Raw genomic sequence first — 19,788 nt, forward strand, 5'->3', positions numbered from 1 at the left:
GATAAAGATGTGATATGAAGACCCATAAAAGAGTAAACATGTCTTCAGTTCAATTTGCTATGACAACAAAACTTCAAGAAAAAACTTCTAGCCTTTTTGGCTAGACAGGCTCAGTGTATGAGCAATCCCTTGCGGTACCTCTGTGCTCCTAATGAGTCTGTAACAGAACAGCGCTCCCCATAAGCCATTATTCACAGAACCTCTGTTTCATGTCACATTCTGAAAAAGTCTCTTGCAGAACAGATTAACAGCAAATTGAACACTCAATATAAGTATCAAGGGCAGAAAACAAAAACCTGGCCATTCCTTGTTATGTGTGCAGGTCAAATTTAAAATGTTAAGTTTACATTTAAAATTCTCAGGGGATTTGGGCTTTTTATTTTTCCTGCGGGACTCACCTTCTATCACTGGTTGGCTCAAAATTTATTTAAGTGGAAGATACTATCTCACTGTAATTACATGGAATTCATACGAAAAACTAAACCTTACATTGGACAATATTGTAGAACACCAAAGTAAGCTCCATAAAGAAATACGGTATCTTCCAGTATATATGTATAGCTATAAAAAAACCAAAAAAAGCCAACCAGCCAACTAACCCCAAAAAAACAAAAAGGAAGAAGTTTATACAAGCAATTATAATAAATTTGTTTCAATTAAAGATGCAACTCTCTCTCATTCCTGGCAAGAATAAATTTGTTCCGGCACTGCTTCTCCACAGTGCAACATATCCTGAGAAATTATTAAGAACAAAATACAGGGCTGTCATCACTAAGTTCGTGCACAAAACACAGCATTTAAATATTTTAAATAAAACAGCCAATATTTTAAATAAAACAGACAGATACCTATATTGTATCTGTCACAAAATGGGGTGTGTCCTGGGACACTGCTAATTCTTCCATCACTGATAATTAGAAAAGGATTGCATTCAATTATTGTTAATATTTTTCAAGTTATCTGTAGCCAATAATGTAAAAGGAGGTAATTTGTAATTCAAGTTTTTTGTTAGTTATTTTTTTCTTAAACTAGCTACAAGCTAAGTTCTAAATTTTACACTGAATTACAAGTCAAATTTAAAACAATCCCCCTCAGAGGAGCATTTTCTAATTTTGTGCAACTTTGATGCAGAGCCCAACACAGTCCTATGAAGAGAGACAGTGCATCTTTAAGCTGATTGGCACTGAAATCCCATTTCTTTAACTGCACTCTATTAGCTTGGCCAAGTTATCTCGTAATTCTGTTAGTTCAAATATTTTTCCATCAAGAATTTCTAAAAGTGTCTTCAAGTTATTGCGAAAAGCTTCTTGCTCATTCTGACTTTTCTCCAGACGTTGCTCTAGATCAGACAGCTGTCCTTCCAGGTCTTTGTTTCGAATTTCTACTTCCTTCAGAGAAAATACACAACATGTTAATGTGTTGTCTGCAAACAGAAAGCCACCTAATGTCCTCTTGGTACTCATGTGCTATTTGTGTCAAGTGCTTTTTAAAATGACTTGTAACCCTTTACAGTTTTCAGTAAGTCAAACCAGAACCTGAATTGTTACTACAATTGCATATGTATTGCTACTTCCTCCATTTTTTCCATAATTATCTGAAGGACTGAACTTTTGGAGAGGAACAAACTTTAGTCAGTGAACAACTGATACACTTATTCAGGTGTGCTATCACTTCTATCATTTAGAAATGTACTGCCTAACGAAAACACCTTCTCAGAGTTTACTTACATTCAAGTATGCCCTGATTTAGACTACATGATTTGCTCAAGGACACGGTTCTCCATCAAAAGTTCTCATGCAAATACTCATCCAGAACACTGCTTTAGAGACAGAGGAGCACCACCTTATTCCCATCCCATATACGGGATTTGCACTCTGAAAATTAAGACAGGAACATAACCGGGCCCAAGTGGATGTCAAGGTGGCTGTAACAGAAGTAAACCAGGAGGTGCAAGCTGCACGTGGTGCCTCGCTGCACAGCACCCGCCTGCGGAGCAGGGACAGTGGCAGAGCCACCACTGCTGTACGGACGTGCCGCTCCCACGCAGCGGGGGCAAGATGAACAGCGGCGTGTCGGACACAGCTCAGGGGGTGGGACCCTGGGCAAGATCAGTTCTCACTCACCAGGAGAAGCCCTTGGCATCTGCCCTGGGACTCCTCGCAGCTCCAGCTTGCACCTGATGGGCGACAGTGCCCACAGACAGTGCAAGACAGGTGCCCTCTCTTCAATCAAATCACAGGTGATTCAATCACCTGGGTCTGGAATAGCATATTGTCCTTTGTTCCATTCATTGCACACCTAATAAATGAAATGCTAAGGTTTGTAATTTCAGTTACAAAAATAATTTTCAAAGGCAGCACAGAGGCATTGTGTTTAGTACACTATACACCCTGTACAGCCATCTCTGGAAAAGTGCATAATTAATTCATATTATGTATGGTAACATGTTTTTCAACACTTCCTCCCTTTACAGTGGTTTTGTGTCACAAAGCTTTAACAGACCTGCTCTGAGATTTTACTACAACTAGTTTTACAAATAGGAAGGGAGATCTGGCAGCAGTCAATGACCGCAGCATGAACAACTCCTCCTTCAGCCCTCCAACTCTCTCACTGGTTTTGGTGTGATTCTTCTGTCTCCCTCAAGGCTAAGAAATATATTCATGTTTATACTGGAGATATCTCAGCTAACCATAGAAAACAACTTGACCTATACAGAAAATATACTGGGTCATTCAAGAGTAACAGGTATGTAATGGCAGCCCTGTGTCAAAGCCTGAGAAAGGTATCCACTTGTGAGGGGTCTGATGGGCAGCATCAATTGGGTGCTGCATCCCTGGCCACAGGATGGACAGGGTGACATGGCCAGTGCTCAGTTTCAGCTCCCAGCCTCTGCAGCAGCGCAGAGTTCTGGGCCCCCCAGCAGTGCTGCAGGACATTCACTGCCTCATAGCTGTGGCTGCTTGTGGAGCCAAGGGTTACCTCCCAGCTAAACTGAAGGCCTCCCTTACTTCTTGTCTGCAAATGAGCAAGTAAAAAACTATGGAGTTTTCAGCACCAGTCTTGAACAGCCAGCACACCTGAGAGCAGGAATGACCCCCTACTGCCAGGGTCAAGAGAAGAATTAATTTGTTTAGCACTGAATAATTTAGTTGCCAAAGTGCCAAAATAAGCTAACTGGATAGCACACTTGTAGAAATTATACAAATAAAATGCATACATGCTTATATAGTGAATAACTACCTCACTGCTGCTACAAATGAAGACAACTGGTTATAACCAGTCATACTTGTAAAGGCTCTTCTTCATTGAGTGTACTCCTGCCTTCCAAGCCAAACACTTACAGGTACTACCTGGTGTAGTGATTACACAGGTTCAAGACACTCTGAGGGCCAAGTGATTACAGTATAGGACATAAAAGTGAAATCCAAGGTCCTCTCAGCTTTGCCAGAGTGACACAGTCCTTTCTTTAGCTCACAGAAAACTGATTGCTGTTTTTCAGTATTTGCCCACCCTGTCATTGCTTCTCTCCTAGTCACCAAATGTGTGTGCTCCAGGAAGTTTTCTTGCCACTGCTCTTACCTCAAAAATAATTAATTCCTGCAAGCAAGGAAGCCATTGGTGAAATAGACCACTTTGGGACAAATCTATAGAAAGTTATATGGCTTTACATTGTGATATCAGGGCTTGACTAGAGAATTCTGTTGGCCTGTATCTAGCACTGAAGAACACCTTTCAGGCCCTCCTCACACATTTTTAATGAAATATGCCAGAAGATGCTGCTTTTAATTTCTGGAAAATGCTACTTCTTAAATTTACATTTGACCCTTATGCATATTTACCCTAAATTAGCATTAATGAATTCTGCAATGCTATTGCATTGTAAGTTCATGTCCAGCTCATGTGCTGTTTCCTGTTTCAAATCAGTAAACCTCAAAACTTGTTTCTTGATTGGAAGAGGTGGATTACATGTAATGTAATCTCCTCCCCTAACTGTGCCATTTCCCTTTACTGGCAGCTGACCTCATCCAACAATAAACTGACTCTTTGGTACATTCAGGCCCTTTTCAGAAGGCATTTTGCACGTTGATTTTTTACTTTTGGTTTTTTTAAGCTCTTCTTTCATCAGATGTAATAATTTCTCATATTGTTTTCTCTTACAGAAAAAATAAATTATTACTAGTTATGTTTGTTGTTTGTACTGTAACAATCTTTTGCAGAATTCAGTGCAAGGATTGGAATAAAATATTCAAACCATACACAACAGCTATATTTAGAAATCAGCCATATTAATAAAGATATTCTGACCTACTGTGAGAGTCACACTGATCATGACTCACTGATATGACTTCTCTACATTACTAATGGAATTAGGACCCTGATACTTAAACTTCATGACAACATATTGTTCTTCACTAGAGTTTTCCAATGGTTGATATGTAAACAACTCCTGATACGCATGTGTCATAAATGCACTACACCTTGAAATACTTATTTCTTTGTATAGCATTTTTCATAGAGGATTTTAACCAAAATATTTTAAAGTTACATAATCCACCTGCAAAGCACAAGAGGGAAAAATAAACCACAAGAACAAAGAGTGAGAGAAACAGATACAAACCCTGAAGAGAATCACTCTGAAAATAAATGATGAGTCAGGTAAGTGAACATATATGAGACAGTGTGAAGCTACAGCATACGATGTGACAGATGTAGGGTGAAGTGCATCAGAGAACACCAGTATAACCAAAGCAGGACAATTACAGCAAAGTAGGGACTCAAGATGTTTTTCCTGGGCAGGATCAGGGCAGTAATTAATTTTAAGCTTAATAAAGGTACATTTAAACTCAGATCCTAAGTGATCCTTTAAATTTAATTGAATAAAACCATATAGACCCATTTCAGAAACAGATCACTTACAATGTGACACATGGACATATATACAAAATGTATCCATTTGGTGATTAAACAATCACAGAATCATGAAATGGATGAGGTTAGAAGGGCCCTTAAGGGGCCCTTAAGGGTTTCAACCCTTTGTCATGGGCTGGAACCCTCTCCTCTAGGTAAGGTTGCTCAAAGCACCATCCAACCTAGCCTTGGACATTTCCATAACTTTTTTGGGTAACATGAAGCAGTGCCTCACCACCGTCACCATGTAGCATTTCATCCTAGTATCCAATCTGAACCTACATTCTTTCAGTTTGAAAGAACTACTCCTTGTCCTATCACTGCAGTTCCTGATGAAGAGTCCCTCCCTGGCTCCTCTGTAGGCCACTTTCAGATACTGTAAGGTTGCTATGAGGTCTCCATGCAACCTTCTGTTCTCCAGGCTGAATAGCCCAAGTTTTCTCAGCCTCTCTTCATAGGGAAGGTGCTGCAGTCCTCTTATCATCTTCATGGCCTCCTCTGTCCTTCCTGTGCCGGGCCCCAGAGCTGCTGCAGCCCTGCAGGTGGGGTCTCAGCAGAGCAGAGCAGAGGGGCAGAATCCCCTCCCTGGCCCTGCTGCCCACACTGCTCTGGATGCAGCCCAGGACACGTGTGGCTCTCTGGGTTGGGAACACACACTGCTGGTTAGTGTTGAATTTTTTATCTACCATCACCCCCAAGTCCTTCTCTGCAGGGCTGCCCTCAATCACTTATACATAAATATACCAAAATGGAACTACTGACTTTATAAGGTAAAATTTTAATAAAAATAATCCATTTTCTAATCTTTCATTTCTTAGTAGTCTCATCATTCTGCTTGCTAAGGATAATTCTGGCTCACTGCTACTTTTCATATGATCATACAATGAAATTACTGCATTTGCTATTGCTGGAACAATTTCCAACTCTCATTACAATGCCTCTTTTTAGTCTCTCACCTAAATGCCTTTTCAGATGAAAACTTGTGTATTTAGCCTAAAGCCAGTAACAATTTTTGGAACAGGCAAGATCAGGTGTACTGAAAACACTCTTTAAACACTGTTCAAAGTAATAACATACTTTGTACAAACAAGTTGACGTAAGAAGGGGGAAAATGAATAAACTCATTTTGATCTTTAGTGTCTTATTCTGTAGGTTAAAATTTGATTCATAGAGGTTCCAATTCATGTCACACATTTCAAAGAATACCTGCCTAATGATTTTTAAGCTATGGCTGTGATCTGATGGGGCTTGCTTTCAGCATGCTAAGCCACAGAACGAAGAGAATCCCCTTTCAGCTCTTTAGGGTTGGAGCTATTTAATCCCTGAGTTTCCAGTTCTTTCAAAACTCTGAAGGCTGAACCCAGAGTGTAATCCACACAAGTTTTTGGTCATTCCAGAGGCAGGTGTGACAAGGAACGTGACTATGTGCTGGCTGGTCAGTGCAGCAACAGACAGGAAAGAGCTCAGATGGAGCATGGGAGGATATAATGAGAGAACATAATTCCAGCAGCCTCAGGTATCTGGCATTACACACAGTAAGAAAAAACTTCTAAAAAACCAATAAAAGCACAATGTTTCTAAATAATTCCAAGAAAATGTAGAAAGTGTGGTTTTAAAGCCTGTACTACACAAGAGCACTTCAACCCTTGCTTTCTCAGGGCATGTTTAAAGGCTGAACACAAACTCATCCCAGGTTGATGATCCACCAACAGATCGTTTCAGTGGCATGCAGAAACTATGGGAAGCCACTGCTGTGAAAATGAGACCAGAACTATCCATGCATCAGGGAAGGATGTTTGCTAACGTGAGAGTACTCTGTAGATTCATAAAAGTAACGTGGATGTGTTTCCTCAGATAAAAATAGTTATTTAGAGCAGGTAGAAATTTTGATACAAATTCCTAAGGGTCATCCCAACCCAGCACTTTCAGGGCAGTCTAACTTACATATTCATCTGGCACATTCAGTGAATATAGCACAAGTTGCACATGCAAACTGCTCACTTGCTGATCATTTTACCTTTTTCTGTTAATTAAGATGATGCACTACAGCTCACCTGTAACTTCTGGGTCAGAGAATCCCTCTGTGCCTGGAGCTCTCTGGCATTTTCAATTTCTTGTTTCAATCCTTCTATTTCCTAAGGGAGAAGAAACAACCTTGCTAGCAGTGTGTTACCTGGCTTGGCCTTGGTGCTGGTAATCTGGCTCCTGCTTCTTCTTCTGAGAAAGTCATCACAACAATACCAACACTGGCAGTTGGCTACTGCCCATCAAAGAACATGAAGTGTAAGCCCTGCTCCCAATACTTCTGAATCACAGTCCCAAAACAGCAACTCCATTGTGAATGAACAACAGACTTTGTAAAAGTTCAAGTTTTCTTTTCCCCTCGAAGAGACATGAAAAAATTTTTGCCCAAAAAATTAAGAAAACAAATTTTAAAATTAATTAATTAATTTTTAAAATGTAATTAAACCCCCAATTTATACTTTAAATTCTATTAGAATCTACTCTTCTCCATTTTTTTAAGGAAAAAAAAATCAAATTTTCAAATGTAAACTGCCTGTTATTTCACCAGCAGCAGGGCTGAACATCAAAAACTGCCTGTTTTGATTGACTTCTGTAAAAAGAGAATTTAAAAGAAATGGCATATTTAATTTAGCAATTAGAAAATAATGAGGTATAAAATAAGAAATATAGATGAAATAATGAACAGAAGAGAAAACTGTTCTTAGCTCACTTCCAGAGAATAGAATAGAAACAGTGAACAAAACTAAAAGGTATCAAACTTAAAACTATTAAGTACTCTTGTCCAGGTGGGCATATTCACCTCCCAAAACTCCTTTTGGCAAGATTGCTTTGCAGCCAACAACTCAGCATAATTCAAAGGCAAATGGGCAACAAAACGGGAAACATTACCAAGCTGACCCTAATCTATTTAAGTAGGAGGGAGTTTGGAAAAGGTTTCATTCCATTTTGAGAGGATATTCTGTAGTGATTGTGCCTTTCCTGCATCCTCCTTGGAAATACCTCACAGCACTGAGGGAAGGCTTGGCAAGACACACTGCCCCTCCAAGCACACATGCCAGTGCCCACAGTCTCTTACATGTGTCAAATAATTCTTTCTGTGCAGCTGCTTCCATCTCCTTTTTCCATCCATATAAAGGGGTGATTCTTGATCCTTCTGTGGCACAGATATGCTTTCCTCTAGGACATATGCCAATGCAGGTGTTACTCCAATTCCTTTTGTTTACTTTCTGCTGGTCCATGCCAAGGCACATGCCACAGTAAATACCAAGTTTCAGGCTGGGGGTTTGGCATGTGTTTAAGGAAATTGATCTTACGGACCATAAAGGTCAGCTCTATTAACAGAGCCTGGGTGGACAAAGGCATTGATCTATCACTTGTTTAAAACCCTGTTCTCCAGAAAAACAGAAAGCATGCCTACAACAGCTTCCTTTCTCAGGTATTCTGGACTGCATCAGTGTGATGATTGCCCTGTGGAAACCACTTATGACTTACTTTTGCAAACAGCAATGTTTGGTAAAAGCAAACAGGAAAACATGATACTTTTTTTTTTCTGCTATCCAGATACCCAGGTCTGTATTGGGCTGATGTAATTATATAAATTAAAAATACTAACAATTTCAAAGAAGTGGAAAAAGAATTTACTTTGTAACACTTATACTAAATAATTCAGTATCTGGCAGCCATCACAAGCTTAATATTGAACGGTTTTAGAAATGATGTAATAGAAAAGCCAAAAATAAATGTTAGCCGATACCTCTTCTTTTTTCTTCAGTGTAGACTCTAATTCCTGTATTGTCTGGTTTAATTCTGTTTTATGAGTGTGGACTGCATTGGCTTGACTGCTCACACACTCCAGCTCAGTCACCTGTTGAAATAAGTAGAAGAAACACATACAGAATTAATTGCAATATATTCAAGGTACTATTACTTCTTTGCATCAATAGCTGCCTTTGAAATACACCCTAACTTCTGGATGACTTCTGTTGATTAAAATGGTGAAGGTGCTCTTACAAAGTTAGCACAATAATCCATTATATATTGTTATGTAAGTCGTTGTTATGAATTCCTGGAAACAAAAAAAAAATTCATTTGTTATAGGCTGAAAAGAGCACTAATTAAAACTTATACTAATTATTGAAAGTTTTACGAAAGTTCTGAATTACCATTTCAAACACAGTAATGCCTTGATGACTAAACACAGATCTGTCTAACTAACCTCTCCATCTGACACTTCTTAATGTTCTACCACCTTACTAAGCCACAATGTTCACAAACTTCCTAGAAAGCCAATTAACATTTCACAGCATCACTCAGCATCAACAGTGTAATACCAGACACTGAGCCACCAAAGTGCAGCTGCCAGCTTCTAACTTTCCCTAGTAATGGAACTCATCTCTCAGTCACAAAGACAACAGCTAATGTCACAATTTGGATTTGATCAGTTCCCCTTTTATTAGCAGACAGCAAGCATGCTCCATCTGCCCTTGATTAAGTTAAGATACCTGGCAGTGGTATGGAGTTTTGTTTTATTTTATAATCAAAAGGATGCTAATATTCTGCCACTCACAGATAAACAGTTTCAAAAAAAAAAAAAAAAAAGCTTCTGCATGAAAGAAACAAAATCCATGCAGCTAGAGTTTACACAGAAAAGTCTCTGTTCAGGCACCTCTCACATTACAGGTCAGAATATTAGAAAACTTTCACACCACATGTCTGCCTGGATGTGTGCACTAAAACATATTTGTTTAATAACTAAAACCTAATAATGAATTTCTCTCCAGAAGTTATGAGTCAATCCTAATATATAGTTTTCAACAGACCTGCACCACATACCTACAAATCTGGCCTTTGAACAAAGTGTTAGTTAATTCTGCAACAAAACCTTTAACACTCAATTTAACATTCTTGGAGAGGTAGCCATGAGACAGAGGGCAGACATTTTCCAAGACAATTTTATTTCTTAGGTAAAATAATATCTCAGGGAATCAAGGTCGCCGCTCTTCAGCACCAATGTCCCCTAGCTAATAAAGCCACTGTGATACCAGTAATTTCAGACTGAACTATTTGTAGGCTCAAAAGGGAGATTACTAAATCAAGTCCAAGGGAAGTCAAGATGAAACACAAGGAAATTAGAACAACTCCTCCTGTCTGAATCACAGCCCACAAACCTCTCCGCTGCAGTAGACATGACGAATCCTGCTGGAAAGCTATTGGTTAGACATTTTTGCACATGAGGTTTGTAATGGAGAGAACTGGGATTGAACAAATTCCTGGCAGGGGGTAAAGGGAACAAGGGAGTAGGATATAGCTTGGTAATGCAACATGCCCTGTCCACTCCAAAGAACTTTCTTATTTGCCGGTATTGTCCCAGAAGGAATACCAGTGCTCATGACCAAAAAAAAAAAAGTTATTTTCTTCACTTTATATGCCACTGAGCATGACAACTGAAGTCTTAGATTATTTTCTCAATTACACATATCTATCCATATTTCGATTCTTATAATACTGTTATAGTTATTCACCCCTGCAATTACATGAACAAGAACTGGAACACATCGATGAGGACAAACCTATGTCTGCACAGAGTCTGACCTAGCATCTAGAGGGAACAAGAATCAGAAGGGCACAGAGCAATTTAGGCTGGAAAGGACATCTGGTCAAGGCCTCCTGGTCAAAACAGGGCAAATTTTGAGGTCACAAGTGCTTGCTCAGGGTCTTGCCCAGTCAAGAATCCTCCACTATCAAGGAGAACTGTGACAGTTCTGACACTGCAGGTTTAGGAAGAGCTCTAGCTCCTTCCTGTGTTTTGCTGGAACTGTCAAACTCATTCACCTCTTTCACCTTCAGCCCTTCTGATGTTTTAACTTCTCAAACATTTCCAAGCTTTCCTGCTGAGATGTTGAATAGTAACTTACAAGAAGACAATCTCTCTTTAAAAGCTGTTGCACTCAGCAAGACCCACTGGCCCTCAGCAAGCACCAGCACAGAATGCTCATTTACACAAAACCTCAGCTGGCAAGACAAAAGTAAGCCCAGTTCCCAAACTACCTCTGTCCTAGAACCTCATGCCTTGAAGCATACCTGCAGAGGTCTCTTGTCCTGGGACTAAGGAAGCACCTGGACTCTCACTGTTCTCCATACGGTTTCCTCTTGGCTGGTACATATAGAGAGGATGTATGTATTGCTGCAAGCTTGGAATCCAAAGGGCTGATGAATCAAAGTATTGGATGAAATGTTACTGTTCTAACTTGCATCTATCACTGCTGGTTAAACACACCTCCTGCAGCAGCCCAGCCAGGTGCACAGCTCATGTGAATACTCCCAGGTACACTCTGGTCCACATTAACTCAACACACTTACTGAAATTGCTTAAGCAAACACAGATCATTATTCTTAAGCAGAGCAGGCCGTGCTCCCACAAACCTTCTTGCCAACAGAGGCAACTGCTCTCAGAAGGACAATTAATTGCCGGCACTAAAAGGGTTGTGATGTCCTACTCTAGCCCAGCTTTTGTCTGGGCAAACATCCATCTCTTACTGATTATGCAAGAAAATAATGTTCAACTGTTTTGTTTACTGTTGATTGAAAACTCACTAAGTTGGGAATAAAAAGAACAAACTCAGTTAAAAAACTGGGTTACTTTAATCAGTCTTATTTAAATGTCCACTTTTACAGAGATCTGAAAAGATGTCAAATATTTTCATGTTTTTATCTTCTTGAATGTACCTATAAAGAAGAAAATCATATTGTGACCCTTTCAAAAAGATCTGTAGAGTAAGATGGGCTGGAAAATGATGTGATATAAAGAATATGCAATTGAAAACAGAAGTAACAAAGGATAAAGCTCTAGGCAAAAATCTGCATAGCATTTACTTGTCCTGTTTCTTGTCTCAAACTGCATTTAATTTTCTCATGACCAGTGGTCCAAAAATCATTACAAGTAACTGTTAATGCATGATGCACAGAAGGGGGCATAAAAGGAAGTTAAAGTGCTTTAGCCTGACCCTCCCACAGGCTATTATCAGGGGCACCTCCTCATTCAGTGTTTCAGGTTTAAAAGCAAAGCTTAATCAATGCTTCAAACCCTTGCACAACAAGCAATGTACCTGTGATTACACCTCATTTTAGTACAGAAAGAACAGTCTTTGAACAGTAACTGGCTAAACAATGTCCTGCTATTGTGCTGCCATAAGACTGCACTGACTTGCATATCTGAAAATGTCGATAACTCTGGCTTTGTATTTGAGACTAAAAAAGAAAAAAGTTACTGCTCTTAGCCTCTGTTTCTTTATTTTGCATTTATCATCCAGGTAAGGATTGCATGTAAGGAAAATATTCTGAAAAGGCTTTTTAGTGACTATTTAGTGTGCGAACCCTTCTAGCATGTGGATGGCATTATACTCAACTGCCTACTTCAGGGTGAAATACATCAGCTGAAGTGGGACGGCAAGGCAACTTCTGGTAGACCCTACACCCTCCTAGCAGTGGCCACTGTAGAGTTTTCTGGACATTTTAGTCTAGGTTCAACAACCAATAAATGCAGGAGGATTCCAGGAAGAGGTTTTCATTGCAGCAGAGGGCAAGCACACTGGGCTGCTGGGAAGACTGGAGGAGTGAGGCTTCAGGCACACAACACAACAAGGAGTAACAGCCTTGGTGTGAGCTTAAGACAGTGACTGCCCAAAGCTTTGCAAAACTCAAAAGACTCTCAAGAAAATCCTGACCACAGAAAATTACTTTGCAAGTGAAGACTTCAGGTAGACAGAACAAAAGAAGTGAATGGCACAAAAATATTGTGAGTGGTGACCTGCCCCAAGCAATTATTGACTAAATGATTCTGTGCTGTGTTTGCTCCAGCTGGATTAATTTTTTCAAACCACTTTCTTGAGATGAATTGTACAATTCAGTACCAACAGATCATGCAATTCCTTCTTACCTACATACAGGAAGTATTCCAACTTCTACAGAAAGGCAAAACAAGACAGATTAGAACACAGAAACCATATAGAACACAGAATTTGTCACACAAGTATAGAGTAATTCAGGTTGAAGAAGACCCTTGAGATCATTGAGTCCAACAGTTAACCCAGCCCTGCCAACTCCACTACTAAGCCACATCTCCAAGTACCACTTCTGCATGTCTCTCAAATACCTCCAAGGATAACAACTACACCACTTCTCTGGACAGCCTGCTCCAATGCTTGACAGCCCCTTCTGTGAAGAATTTTTTCCTGCTAACTAACTAAACTGGCACAACTCAAGGCCATTTCCTCTGGTCCTCTTGCTTGTTACTCAGGCGAAGAGACCAACCCCCCCTACACCCTCCTTTCAGGCAGTTGTAGGGACTGATTAAGTCCCATCAGAGTCTCCTTTTCTCCAAGCTAAACCCCCAGCTCCCCCAGTTGCTCCTCACCAGCTCTTCTGCCCTTCTCTGGACCCATTCCAGCATCAAAATGAGCTTCCTGACCTGAGGGGCCCAGAGCTGAACACAGGATTCCAGATGTGGCCTCACCAGGGATATTAAGCAGGACTGCTGAGCTCTGGGGAGCAGCACTGGTGACTGAACACCAGCTGGATGTAACTCTGCTCACCACCACTCTCTGGGCCCAGCCATCCAGGCAGTTTTTTTCCCATATTAGCATCATATATTCAGTGTGGCTGTAGCCTGTTTTCTCTACCTGACACAACTAACTTGTTTCTATAATGTATTCTTCTCCCTTTTATGTACTGTAGATGCAATATGCAGGATTTACTAGCTCAAGCTACAGTGCAGAACACATAAGAGTGCTCTGAAGTCACACAGAGTGCTAATGCTAGACTGAATTGAAGTATTAATTATGTATTTTTAACTGATTAAGTTACATCCCTAAAAGGATCGTAACTATGACTGTGACAGTATTGTTCCATCAATAATTGAAGATGAACTTCCCACAAAAGAAAAAACAGCCCTTTGCTTTCCAAGAGGAGAAGAGAAATGCTATTTCATGGGTCAGCAAAACTGTGGATAACTGCACAAAGTTTCACATAATTTATGCAGAGAAAATAGTTCTTAATGGAAGACAGTACTAAGAAGCACAACAGCATGCAACAAGCTAATCATAAAAATTATTCCAGTGTAGCTTTCAAGAATAAAAAATTCTGGGAAGATTTTTGGCATTAAGAAATGTGAAAATGCAGAAAAGAATAATTTATTTTTAAAGGTGATTCTGAAGGAACAAAAAGCACACAATGCCTTTATTCATATAAATCACTTCTGACAGGAAATTAATTATTGTAGTTTTCCAAGATTTACCCATAGATAAAGTAATAACCTGGGGGCAAGTGTTGTGCACTACCAGCAATTTATTACTTTTTCAACAGAGAAAACAGAAGATTTTGCTGAAAAAGGACACATTTCTGTCTTTGGGCAGTTGATGCCTTAAGCCATGGGAATACCAATATGTTTTCCACAGCAGATGAAATAGAAATAACCTATCATCTTCTTGATTTTTTGTGAAGAAAGCAATGAAACTGTAGTAGGAATCTTTGAAAATATAACAAGTTTACCAGACTTGATGATTTGACCTTCAGTCATGCATTATTATTTGCAATTGATAAGGTAATACTAAATTCAAAGCACATCCCTTTTCCTACAATATAATTAGCAAATACTTTTTCCAGTCACCTGGCCAGTTCATGAAACACATGCAAAGCAAACACTGTACAGATATCATCCTTCAGTCCTGAGGATCTAAATCCAGTCATTTTCTTATTCTCCTGCAGTTTTGAAATTATAGTATGTATTTAATTCTGCAAGCTTTAACTATGTAAACATCTTGTCACATGCCTCCACAAAGCATGTGCTTTATAACTTATAGATAAATGCATCTTAAAATGTAGGATTTTCTAGAAATAAGAAGATGGGGATGAGAGAGCACTTCTGTGAAAATTATTTTATTAGCCAGAGTCAGAGTAGCTTAGTTGCTGGTTTGTTGGGGCTTTTTTTTCCCCCCAAATTATTATCTTGTATATGACACTTTCACTGAAAGTGAATTCCCAGGAAAAAAAAAAAAAAAAAAAAAAGAAAAATAAAAAAAACCAAAAAAAATTTAACCCCCTGAAAAATAAAAAAAAAAAAAAAAAAAAAAGGCAAATTCACATTTTGATTCAAGGAATATAACCTGATACAGCTGCTGTCTGAAAAGAGATCATATTTCTTGTAAAGTGTAATAAAGGGTTGAATCTTCATAAATGCTAGGTGGATTATCTGTATTAGGAATCATGGACACAAAGGGAGATTAGAATATGTGCTGGGTTTCACAATTCTTCTCATAAGAAATGCTCTAATAGCTGAAGGCTGACAACACACACCATTTCAAAAATAATAAAACACTTATGTTGGCTGAAATGGATATTCTAGGGACTAAAATGTACATCTGAGAAAAAATTCCCAACATGTTGTCTGAAATAAAATACTTGTACTTTTTTCCACTGGTATCCCCTGATGCCATGCAAAAAAGTGGTCATCTATTTTCATTGCAAACAAGAAGTACAAAGCTGCTATCTAACCACATGCTAATTACAGTATCTTAAGGAGCAGATTATACTTGGTTAACTTTTTTTTCTTAATCAATCAAACCTAATTTATTCAAAATTTATTCAAAGCTAAATTTGAATTGTTCAGTAGGAGGGACAAAATCTTAAAGGGAGAATGACAAGAGATATACATCAAATAAAAAAGGTGAATTACCAATAATTTTTTGGATCAGAACTCCATTTATAAATTTCTTCTTAGCATGCTTTCTGTCACATTCCTTCATATTTCCACTCTTGGATAATGTTCTTCCGTGGCATATAAAACCGAACAGTTTTCTACAGTAGTCACAGGGATACTAACAAGACTTGTCAGCAAATATGAAGTCCACGGCATGGGCTCCAATCCAGAAGACAAATTCATCACGTCACATTTGCATGTTCAAAAGTTAGTTTTGGCTATTCAAGTATCAATGTAGCTGAGAGAAATGTGGAGATGACTTCTAAAGGGTCTGCAAAGATTTTCTATAGATAATCTGAGCAAAGGGTTTATACAGCACTCCATACTTCTAGTGAACTTTCACAATCCTTTTACAGACTGTTGCTCTCTTTAAGTGACACAGAAGCAGTCCAATAAAATGACCGTGTTTTATTTTGGTATGCTCATGCAATTTTCTAATATCCATTTTAAAATTTCTTTTAACAGTAGGAAAATCATGGTCTGTTATTTCTCAGGTGATTTTAATAACTACATAAGATATCTCACACTTAATTCATTCATTGAATGAACAAACACAATAGCCTAATTTTTACCTTATTTTATGGGAAATTTTTGAAAAATAACAAGCTAGAATTCAAGAGTTTACCTCTCTGTTCTTTCATCAATACCCAGGAGCTTGATCACTTCCCTTCATCTCTTTTTATCTTAGGCTTTTTTTCCTGAAGATGAATGATCTTCAAGGACTGCAGCTCTTATTATTATGCACTGGTGTTATTACTTTGTGCTATTGCCCAGTGTCATAGGATGATTTACTTTAGCAGATAGAGTGCATGAAAAAAATTAATCATTTTCTTTTTTAACATGACAAAGACAGAACTTTGGGTTACTTTCCGTAATTTATATCATCATTCAATCTTTTCCTCTTTGTGGTAGCAGGATTAATGTTAGGGCCCATGCTATTCTATTTGTCTGAAATAGCTTACTTCAGGGTTTTTCTTTCTGTTACTGAGCTGTTTTAGACTCATGAATCCCTTTTGATGTCAAAAAGCTATGCAAGGTGTGTAGGAGTGCTCACCAGCCACATTTAAGGGAAATTTTTTGTCGTTTCTGAGCAGATTAGAGAAGGCTGAGAGCTCCAAGTTAAGCTCGTGACTGGGCATCACATTTTCCTAGAATTATCTCTTTGTATTTGAGAGGTAAAAATCCATATACCCATTTAGCAAACTTCTGAAAAATAAACTGTCTGACAAAATATCAAAATACAGTATTTCTGAATTAAGCTTAGAATGTATCAGGAGAAAGCACAACACTTTAATTTATTGAGAATGTTTCACTCAGCCACACTGAATCTGTATTCTGTTTTATGTCAGCTCTAGGCATTATTAAGGCAGAGAGCAAATGAAGAAGGAAGATAAAGTTCCCAGAGGAAGCAAACAAATGTACGTTAACACAAAAAACTGAACTGATAGATGAGTAAACCTTATACTTACTCAGAGATGGCCAAAAAAGAAAAGTGGAATTATTTTAAATATGCAACCAAAATCAAAGAAAGAGAAGCAACCTTAGACAGTTTCCTTAAGAGTGGAACTCTAACTCTTCATGCTTTTGTCTCTAGAAGAATTACTAGGAAAAAAAGATGACTATCTTAGACTGCGAGACACTGAAATTGTTAATGGGTAAATATTGGTAAAATCACTGGAGGGCTTTTGCCCACTATAGCAAGATGCAAGGAAGCAGCTGTTCATCTATGACCACCAAAGCCCACCCCTCCCCAAACACACCTACTAACTGGAATTTGGATTGTGACTGGAACTTGAGATTAAAGATAAAGGGGATGCTATTGTCCAACCATTCCAGGTCTGGGGAGAAGAATGTATCCACAAGTAATACTGGAAGAGAGACTGGAATGCTAAGGTCTCACACATTCAGGGGGCAATCTGACGATGTGGAAAGTACCCACCCAAGTGCAGAGGGCTGCCTGGGCAATATCAGGACATTCACATGGGCCTGAAGGGGCTCATCTCTGCTGATGGGCCATATTGAGCTAGACTGCACTGCCATAATAGGCAGCTGTAACAACAGTGAACCTGAGCATATAAAACTCATGAAATCTTTTCACTTTTGTGGACTTCCCACACCCCTGATGGACCAACATCTTCACTTCAAGCAACAGACATCAAAATTATACCAAGTCTCATTACTTGAGCCAGCAAGGGCGGTTGACTATAGATCTTTCCATATTTGCCTTTTTTTCTCTTTCTTTTCCTTACACATTTTTAAGAGCTATTTTTATACTTTTATATTGCTATGTTACTGCAGATAATAAGGACTAAAATGGCTACAATTGGCTATTTGTCTTTCCAACCAAATTGTTCTAAAAGAAACTATATATATATCTATATGTTTACAGACACTGACTATTCAGTTTCACTCTAATATTCCCCAAGGGATTTAATAACAAGAACATGGGTTACCCTGCCTTAAAGGGCAGGATGTAACATAGATATATAATTTATACATAATCTCAGGTGAGATTGATTCCAGTTTGGGGAACATTTTTTGGATCAACTGCAGCTACATGCTTATACAGAACAGATAAACTGCACAGAAAGATAGAACAAGACAAGGACTGAACACTGCTTACTGCCACATGTACTGTAACCAACAGTCTCAAGATCTGCCACTTCAACAGCATATTTTTGATCTCTATAAGAAAGAAGCATCTGACTTGCAGTTTCTTTTTGAAGTGAGGCACTAATTCAGTTTGAAAGATCAGTCTCCAGCATGCAGTTTAGAAGAGTTTTTGTATTGCACTGCACTGTATGGTAACAGATGGAGATAGAAATTTTTTTAACACTACATACATTTTTTTGCTTAGAGAATTTAATTCATTGGGTTAGCCAAGTCTAAATTTTTCTAAAAGCAATTCCAACAGAGGGCAGTACTTCCAATGAACTACCCTGTGCTAATTTATTGGCATTCCCAGAGAGAGTTAGGAACAGAGTGTTCCTAAATTCTTTGTGAAATATCAACAAGTCCTGAAGTTACAGGTTACAGAATCACCTAATAAAGGAATTTAAGAAATTATCAAAAGAGCATGGTGTAGATAATACCCTGCTATGGATTTTGTGTTTCCTCAGAAATACAAATAACTGCAGGAAATTTGCTAAGAAAAAGTTAAGAAAAATCATCAGCTATTAATGAATGTAGCCTCAAAGTCTTGATTAATACTGTTAAATGTAGCATCAAATAAAAGCAAAATGAAATGCTAAAAACTCCTATATTCATTAATTTTATTTTCATTAATTTAATTCTTCAATAACAGATTTTCAATAAGACTTGACTGAGAGTGGGAGTAACATAAAAAAAATAAAGGGATATTTGGCTGTCTTGTCTGATTGAGTCTCCCAAGGCAAACACAGCTGCTGTTGTTGTGCATTACTTTTCTTTCTTAGGTAAGGATTTTATTGTCTCAGCTTTGCAACACAAGCTGTACGTTTTTTTAGGAAGAATGCCATCTTATTATGTCCACATTTTAGCCATGAGTTATTCACTGTAAAGCCTATCTAGTGTTCAAATTCACCTGAACATTTGCACTGTAGTAACTTTAATACAAGGCTGTAATTTAAATAATTTCATCAACAGCAGCTGTTATAATCTATTCACAAACCTGGAGCACAGGCTACAACTCCCACTTTTCCAAATGAGAAGCTTAAATGAGATGACAGACAAAGTGGCAGTCTCCCTCTGTACAAACACACATTACAAGCTTCTGCTTGACTGGAACATTTCTGAAGCAAAGTTTTGTCAGCAACTGCCAATTTCTTGAACTGAAAGCTCTTTGCAAAAATTACCATTCTTAATTATATTTCATGCCTTTTGTCCAGTCAGCTATGGTACACACAATTACAGTCTGTTGGAAGCTGTTGTTTTTTCCTATCAAATCCTTTGCCTGGGACTCCAGGAGTGTTGTCTGCAAGTCAGTCTAAGTGTAGGACATCCCCAACAACTTGCCATTTCCCTAAGTTTCTTAAACTGCAGGGTATTCTTGTTTCTCTTCCACACAGGTTAGGCATAGCCCACTGGATTTCTCACACCTCAGATGAATATAGGATTATTCTAGG

General features: G+C 38.5%; 1 protein-coding gene across 1 annotated transcript in view; it reads right to left on the bottom strand.

Moving 5' to 3' along the window:
• Positions 1-618: 618 nt before the first annotated feature.
• Positions 619-19,788, bottom strand: part of HOMER1 (homer scaffold protein 1) — an 85,306-nt gene continuing 66,136 nt past the window's right edge. The window contains exons 7-9 of the mRNA XM_041470751.1: positions 8,687-8,797; positions 6,963-7,043; positions 619-1,388 (exon numbers count right to left, since the gene is read on the bottom strand). Of these exons, the coding sequence (XP_041326685.1) occupies positions 1,200-1,388; positions 6,963-7,043; positions 8,687-8,797 (381 nt within the window). The 3' untranslated portion in view covers positions 619-1,199. The remainder of the gene's footprint in view (positions 1,389-6,962; positions 7,044-8,686; positions 8,798-19,788) is intronic.

The sequence above is a fragment of the Pyrgilauda ruficollis genome, unplaced genomic scaffold, assembly GCF_017590135.1.
Source record: "Pyrgilauda ruficollis isolate IOZ18807 unplaced genomic scaffold, ASM1759013v1 scaffold25, whole genome shotgun sequence".
NCBI classification, from domain to species: Eukaryota; Metazoa; Chordata; class Aves; order Passeriformes; family Passeridae; genus Pyrgilauda; species Pyrgilauda ruficollis.